The sequence below is a fragment of the Chanos chanos genome, chromosome 6 (assembly GCF_902362185.1).
Source record: "Chanos chanos chromosome 6, fChaCha1.1, whole genome shotgun sequence".
NCBI classification, from domain to species: domain Eukaryota; kingdom Metazoa; phylum Chordata; class Actinopteri; order Gonorynchiformes; family Chanidae; genus Chanos; species Chanos chanos.
This window is the reverse complement of record NC_044500.1, coordinates 6,131,227-6,138,670: the sequence shown is the minus strand read 5'-3', so window position 1 is coordinate 6,138,670 and position 7,444 is coordinate 6,131,227. Positions and strand designations below refer to the sequence as shown.

General features: G+C 46.3%; 1 protein-coding gene across 1 annotated transcript in view; it reads right to left on the bottom strand.

The window, feature by feature from the left end:
- Positions 1-213: 213 nt before the first annotated feature.
- The window catches only part of LOC115814102 (eukaryotic translation initiation factor 4 gamma 1-like), a 12,910-nt gene continuing 5,679 nt past the window's right edge, over positions 214-7,444 (bottom strand). The window contains exons 8-19 of the mRNA XM_030776825.1: positions 6,737-7,117; positions 6,372-6,518; positions 5,693-5,929; positions 5,462-5,566; positions 4,257-4,517; positions 3,628-3,843; positions 2,368-2,460; positions 2,013-2,105; positions 1,706-1,798; positions 996-1,088; positions 587-679; positions 214-402 (exon numbers count right to left, since the gene is read on the bottom strand). Coding sequence (XP_030632685.1) covers positions 334-402; positions 587-679; positions 996-1,088; positions 1,706-1,798; positions 2,013-2,105; positions 2,368-2,460; positions 3,628-3,843; positions 4,257-4,517; positions 5,462-5,566; positions 5,693-5,929; positions 6,372-6,518; positions 6,737-7,117 — 1,881 coding nt within the window. The 3' untranslated portion in view covers positions 214-333. The remainder of the gene's footprint in view (positions 403-586; positions 680-995; positions 1,089-1,705; positions 1,799-2,012; positions 2,106-2,367; positions 2,461-3,627; positions 3,844-4,256; positions 4,518-5,461; positions 5,567-5,692; positions 5,930-6,371; positions 6,519-6,736; positions 7,118-7,444) is intronic.

The following is a 7,444-nucleotide window of genomic DNA, read 5'->3' as shown; positions in this document are numbered from 1 at the left end:
TTTGTTTGCTTTGCGGTTCCTTTAAAAAGAAATTTAGACCAGGCTTGCAACCGCCTATTTCATCTACGTCAGAACACCCACCACGTTCGACAACATTGTTGCCAGGGCAGCCAGAGAGAAATGTGACTCTCTCACCGCTCCCAGGGTGAACGTAGGGTAAAAGTGAACAACGTTGTGTGCCACAGACATGGTTTAAATACACAATGCAAACAACACACAGGTGCAGGTTATAACAACTGTCGGATGCATCCTCTGAAGCTCTCTAGTGGGTTATACCTCCCTCTGGAGGCCAGTAGAGGAACTGACTGAACGTCTCAAGACCAGCCATCCTCCTCACCTGCTCTGCCTGATTATCTCCTCTGTCATATCTCTGCCTCCCTGATTCGGGTCTCGAACCCTTAACTACAGACAGAGAGAGAGAGAGATAACATGTCCTATTAATGAGAGACTACAAGTGTGTGTGCGTGTGTGTGTGTGTGTGTGTGGGTGTGTGTGCGCGTGTATGTGTGTGCGTGTGTGTGCGTGTGTGTGAATGTGTAGCGTGTATGTGTAAATGTGTAGTGGTGGTGGGGGGGTTGTTAGTTACCTGTGGAGGTGTGGATGTAGAGACACTTCGGCCATCTGACATTATCTCCTCTGTAATATCTCTGCCTCCCTGATTCGGGTCTCGAATCCTAAACTACAGACAGAGAGAGAGAGAGATAACATGTCCTATTAATGAGAGACTACAAGTGTGTGTGCGTGTGTGTGTGTGCGTGTGTGTGTGTGTGTGCGCGCGTGTGTGTGTGTGTGTGTGTGTGTGTGCGTGCGCGTGTGGGTGTGTGTGTGTGTGTGCGCGCGTGTATGTGTGTGCGTGCGCGCGTGTGTGTGCGTGTATGTGTGTATGTGTGAATGTGTGTGTGTGTGCGTGCGTGCGCGTATATGTGTGTGCGTGTGTGTGAATGTGTAGTGAATGTGTGTGAATGTGTAGTGGTGGTGGGGGGGTTGTTAGTTACCTGTGGAGGTGTGGATGTAGAGACACTTCGGCCATCTGACATCATCTCCTCTGTAATATCTCTGCCTCCCTGATTCGGGTCTCGAATCCTAAACTACAGACAGAGAGAGAGAGAGATAACATGTCCTATTAATGAGAGATTACAAGTGTGTGTCCGTGTATGTGTGTGCGTGTGATTGTGTGTGCGTGTATGTGTGTGTGTGCGCACGTGTGTGTGTGTGTGTGTGTGTGTGCGTGCGTGTGGGTGTGCGCGTGTGGGTGTGTGTGTGTGTATTTGTGTGTGCGTGTGTGTGTGTGTGTATGTGTGAATGTGTGTGGGTGTGTGTGTGCATGCGTGTGTGTGTGTGTGTGTGTGTATATGTGCGTGTGGGTGTGTGTGTGTGCTGGTGTATGTGTGTGCGTGTGTGTGAATGTGTGTGTGTGTGTATGTGTGAATGTGTGTGGGCGTGTGTGTGCATGCGTGTGTGAATATGTGTGTGTGTGTGTGTGTGTATATGTGCGTGTGGGTGTGTGTGTGTGTGCGTGTGTGTGTGTGCGTGTGTGTGTGTGCGTGTGTGTGAATGTGTAGTGAATGTGTGTGGGTGTGTGTATGCATGCATGTGTGCGTGTATGTGTGAATGTGTGTGGGTGTGTGTGTGTATGCGTGTGTGTGTGTAAATGTGTAGTGAATGTGTGTGAATGTGTAGTGGTGGTGGGGGGGTTGTTAGTTACCTGTGGAGGTGTGGATGTAGAGACACTTCGGCCATCTGACATTATCTCCTCTGTAATATCTCTGCCTCCCTGATTCGGGTCTCGAATCCTAAACTACAGACAGAGAGAGAGATAACATGTCCTATTAATGAGAGACTACAAGTGTGTGTGCGTGTGTGTGTGTGTGCGTGTATGTGTGTGTGTGCGCGCGTGTGTGTGCGTGTGTGTGTGTGTGTGTGTGCACGTGTGGGTGTGTATGCGTGTGTGTGTGTAAATGTGTAGTGAATGTGTGTGAATGTGTAGTGGTGGTGGGGGGGTTGTTAGTTACCTGTGGAGGTGTGGATGTAGAGACACTTCGGCCATCTGACATTATCTCCTCTGTAATATCTCTGCCTCCCTGATTCGGGTCTCGAATCCTAAACTACAGACAGAGAGAGAGATAACATGTCCTATTAATGAGAGACTACAAGTGTGTGTGCGTGTGTGTGTGTGTGCGTGTATGTGTGTGTGTGCGCGCGTGTGTGTGCGTGTGTGTGTGGGTGTGTGTGTGTGTGCGCGCGTGTATGTGTGTGTGTGTGTGGGTGTGTGTGTGCGTGCGTGCGCGTGTATGTGTGTGCGTGTGTGTGAATGTGTAGCGTGTATGTGTGTGAATGTGTAGTGGTGGTGGGGGGGTTGTTAGTTACCTGTGGAGGTGTGGATGTAGAGACACTTCGGCCATCTGACATTATCTCCTCTGTAATATCTCTGCCTCCCTGATTCGGGTCTCGAATCCTAAACTACAGACAGAGAGAGAGAGAGAGATAACATGTCCTATTAATGAGAGATTACAAGTGTGTGTGTGTGTGTGTGTGTGTATGTGTGAAAGAGAGAGAGATGAAAGAGAGGTCGAAAGATGAGTAAAAGAGATAAACAGACAACAAAAAGGGGGAGGTGTAAAAGTGCACTTAATCCATGAAAGAAAACGAAACAGAAATAACTTTAACTGTAAATGTAGATCCAGATAAACTATTCTAGAGGAGCTGGGCCCAGGGATTTCAGTCTCATCGTTACTGAGTCTAAAATAATACCTGCGTGGAGAGGAGTGTTATCTCTAGGATTTGTTATTGTAACCGAACCGAAACCGTCTTGTTTCGCTTCTTCTTCTCATCCCGTTAACGGGACACTGCTGCAGACAAACTCTGACTGTAGCACACAACCTCGCAGTGTCAGAATCCCAACATGTTTTTATTTGCATGTAACATTCAGACAGTGATTCAGTCTCTCAGCATGATCAGTGTTGCTGTGTGTGTCTGGTGTATGAGAACTGTTTTACACTGATCAGTGCTGGTGTGTGTGTCTGCTGTAGAACTATTTCACACTGATCAGTGCTGGTGTGTGTGCCTGGTGTATGATAACTGTTTTACACTGATCAGTGTTGGTGTGTGTGTCTGGTGTATGATAACTGTTTTATACTGATCAGTGTTGGTGTGTGTGTCTGGTGTATGATAACTGTTTTATACTGATCAGTGTTGGTGTGTGTGTCTGGTGTATGATAACTGTTTTATACTGATCAGTGTTGGTGTGTGTATCTGGTGTATGATAACTGTTTTACACTGATCAGTGTTGGTGTGTGTGTCTGCTGTATAACTGTTTTACACTGATCAGTGTTGGTGTGTGTGTCTGGTGTATGATAACTGTTTCACACTGATCAGTGTTGGTGTGTGAGACTGGTGTATAACTTTTTTAACTGGTCAGTGATGAGGTGTGTGAGACTGGTGTTTAGACTGATGGGTCATTGAAGCACTCAGACCTTGGTGATCTTGTGTGTGTGTGCCTGGTGTATGATAACTGTTTTACACTGATCAGTGTTGGTGTGTGTGTCTGCTGTAGAACTGTTTTAACTGGTCAGTGATGAGGTGTGTGAGACTGGTGTTTAGACTGACGGGTCATTGAAGCACTCAGACCTTGGTGATCTTGCTGAGACGTGTTGTGTCGATTGGTCTGTTCTTAGAGATGGGGACTGTGTTCCAGCCTTCATCAGGCCCCTGTCCTCCTCCATTTGGCCTTGGACCTCCTTCCCCACCTCCTCCTGGGCCTCCACTGCTGCCTTTACCCCAGCTGCCCCATGTCCCCTTACCCCCTGGGGCAAGAAGCTGGTTATTGAAGTCTAGTGCTCCTGGCTTCAGAGAGAAACAAAAAACAAACAAACAAAAAAAAAACAGAAGACAGAGAGAGAGAGGTTGATTACTACCTTCAGTGACACATATCAGTACCATATAAGCCTCCATTACAAAGCTCAGCTGTATGTCGATCATCATACCCTTAACCCATTTAAATAGTGAACTGGATTCAGTATTTGAACTAATCAGTGTTAGTGTGTGTGTGTGTGTGTGTGTGTGTGTGTCCAGTGTGAGACTGACTGGTCAAATGAGCACTCAGACCTTGGTGATCTTGTGTGTGTGTCTGGTGTATGATAACTGTTTTACACTGATCAGTGTTGGTGTGTGTGTCTGCTGTAGAACTGTTTTAACTGGTCAGTGATGAGGTGTGTGAGACTGGTGTTTAGACTGACGGGTCATTGAAGCACTCAGACCTTGGTGATCTTGCTGAGACATGTTGTGTCGATTGGTCTGTTCTTAGAGATGAGGACTGTGTTCCAGCCTTCATCAGGCTCCTGTCCTCCTCCATTTGGCCTCGGTCCTCCTCCTCCACCTCCTCTCATACCTCCCTGGCTCTGCTTTTTGGAGAGGAGCTGCCGCTGGACGTTAATTTGCCTCCTGTGCTCCTGCAGTTCCTTATGGACCTGTTCAGTAATTTTAGGGCCTGGGTCAGTATGCCTGGGAACCCAGTTACACTGAGAGAGAGAGAGAGAGAGAGATCATAAAGAGGGATAACAATGAATTATCAGTCTGTTATCTCCATTGACTAAGCACCATTTTTCCACTCCTGGGTGAAGCTACAGAGAGAGAGAGAGAGAGAGAGGCAGAGAGACAGAGAGAGAGAGAGGCAGAGAGACAGAGAGAGAGAGAGAGAGAGAGAGAGAGGCAGAGAGACAGAGAGAGAGAGAGAGAGAGAGGCAGAGAGACAGAGAGAGAGAGAGGCAGAGAGACAGAGAGGCAGAGAGACAGAGACAGAGAGAGAGAGAGAGAGAGAGAGGCAGAGAGACAGAGAGAGAGAGAGAGGCAGAGAGAAAGAGAGAGAGACAGAGAGAGAGAGAGAGAGAGAGAGCGAGAGAGAGACAGGCAGAGAGAGAGAGAGAGAAAATAGTAGGATTGGAAAGAGGAATTAGAGAGACAAACGTTGAGGTACAAGGTATGGAACCCAACAGGTACAAAAAAAACTAAAAAATGCAATAAAAGAAAAGAAAAGAAAAGAAAAGAAAAAAGCTGTGTTGACTGAGGTGGATCAGACGATTCAGAGACATCCTTATCCCGCATCTTCTTGTTTTCCCATTATTCCATTATTCCATTATCCCATTATTCCATAACCCTCCGTTCTTTTCTCGACCTCTTACTTTCTTTCTCACTTTTCCCACTATCCACTCTTTTGGGGAAGTGAAACCAAAATTTTGGCCGCTCTTAATAAATCTGTGTGTGTGTGTGTGTGTGTGTGTGTGTGTATGATTAATCGTTCAGCCCTACCCATCTCAGATCCAGCAACAGCTTCTGTTAGCCTCAGTGTGAAATGCCACTCAAGCCAGGTCTGCACACTAGAGTGGGTGTCTATGAGGCTGTCTCTCTCTCTCTCTCTCACACACACACACACACACACAAACAAACACACATAGGTAGTAGTTACCCGTCTCAAATCCAGCACGTCTTGGAGCATGAAGCGGATTCTTGAGGAGGTTTTTCTCTCCTTTATAATCTTCTCCATCTGATTAAAGTACTGATCCATGCGTGGCTAAAAAGAAAAAGACAGAGATTAAGCATGTGTGTTCATGTGTATGTACATGTGTGTGTGATGGAGCTCGATCGATAATGGTATAGTTTGACATTTTGCGTATTCTGATAAGCGCGAGTGTGTTACCTTGGCCTTCTCAAAGTCCAGGTCCTTGCCGATGGTGGAGAGCAGTCTACAGAGGCACTCTAAACTCTTCTCATCGTGGTTCTTCAGCAGTTTGACAATACAGTCATGCATGATTGGCTCAGTCAGAATCTTCAACTTAAACAGCTCACCAATAAACTTAATGCTGCCTAACGACCGTCTCCGAGCCTTGTCTTTGGCTTCCTCCAGCTCCTCCATCAGGCGCTGTCTCTCCTCCTCCTGAGAGAGGGAGTAAGGGGAGAAGAGGTGGGGTCAGCAGGATGGAGCTAATGAATAAACAACCCAAAGTGAATGAATGTAGAATCAAGTGCACGTACAGCTCTCAGTAGTTTCAACAGCATGAGGTAACATCCACACGTATTTAATTGTTATGACAACAAATTTCATACATTTTAATCTTTTTCCGATTGTGACATCACATATTCTAACAGCAATTAAGACGTACATTTCAGATTAGGATATAACACACAGAATGTTGTATTCTAGCTAGAATGATTTATGTATTCTAGCTAGGATTATTATTATTAAGTTTTACATTCTGACTGCTATTGCAATATCACTTCTCAAGCCTTCTAATCCTGCTGGGATTATGACATCATGCATTCTGAGAGTTGTTATGACATTAGTGTCAGAATAGTATGAGATTTAAAGCCATCTCTACCCCAGAGGCAGCATCCAGCTCTTGCTGTTTCTTTTCAAAGGTTTCATCGTCATCCTTATCCTTCTCGAATTCCTTCTGACAGCGGTTCAACAGGAGCTTCCTGAAATTTACAGTCGCTCCTGGTTTATCGGCTGTGGGCACTTTCAGCTGAGGTGCGAAACAAGGCAGAAAGACAGTAAGACTCATGAACACACACACACACACACACACACACACACATACACACACAGATATGAATCATGGCTCCTCAGCTCGAAAGTGTGCAATCACGTTACTGATCAGACACACGGACAGTGTAAGAGTCATCCTCGGAGCAAAGGCAAACACACAAATACACACACACACACTCACACACACACACTCACCCCCATAAGGCAGCGGCACATGTTGGCGTAGGCAACAGAGAAGTTGGGTTCAGAGATGGCTTTCTCAAAGATGAGGTCTATGACTCCTTTCAGCCTCTCCTCTGTGTCAATGGTCAGTTCAGTCACCTGCTTCATCAGGGGCTGGAAGGTCTGCGGCATGAGTCTGTTCAGAACACTCCGCACACGTCTGAAAATCTTCTGAGTCTTTGCTGCCTCTGCATCCTCCTCCTCACCTGCTCTGCCTTGTCTGACCGACGGTTTCCAGGCATTCTCCGACTTGTTCAGCTGAACATCATCGTTCTGAGAAACGGGGGGAAGGATTTCATGTGGTTCTTTACGCTGACCCTGACCAAACTGCCTTGGACTACCTATACTGGCTGCCTGGAGAGAGAAAGAGAGATAGAAAGAGATGAAAGAGTGGCTGAATCTCTTACCATCTTCTGCAGGAAACTGAAAACCCACCTCTTTAGAACCCACCTGTCCCCCACTGCCTAACCTCCCTTTCCTTAAAAAAAAAAAAAAAAAACCTTTGTCTTGTATCTTTGTTTGTCAAAGTACTCCAGGGGCGCAATACGAAGGGGTAAATTGACGTTCAGTCTTATTGTGATCACTGCTCATGAGGTATTAGAAATCCGACTGATGCACTGATTGTAAGTCACTTTGGCTAAAAGCGTCTGCCAAATAACTAAATTGTAATTGCCTGAGAGA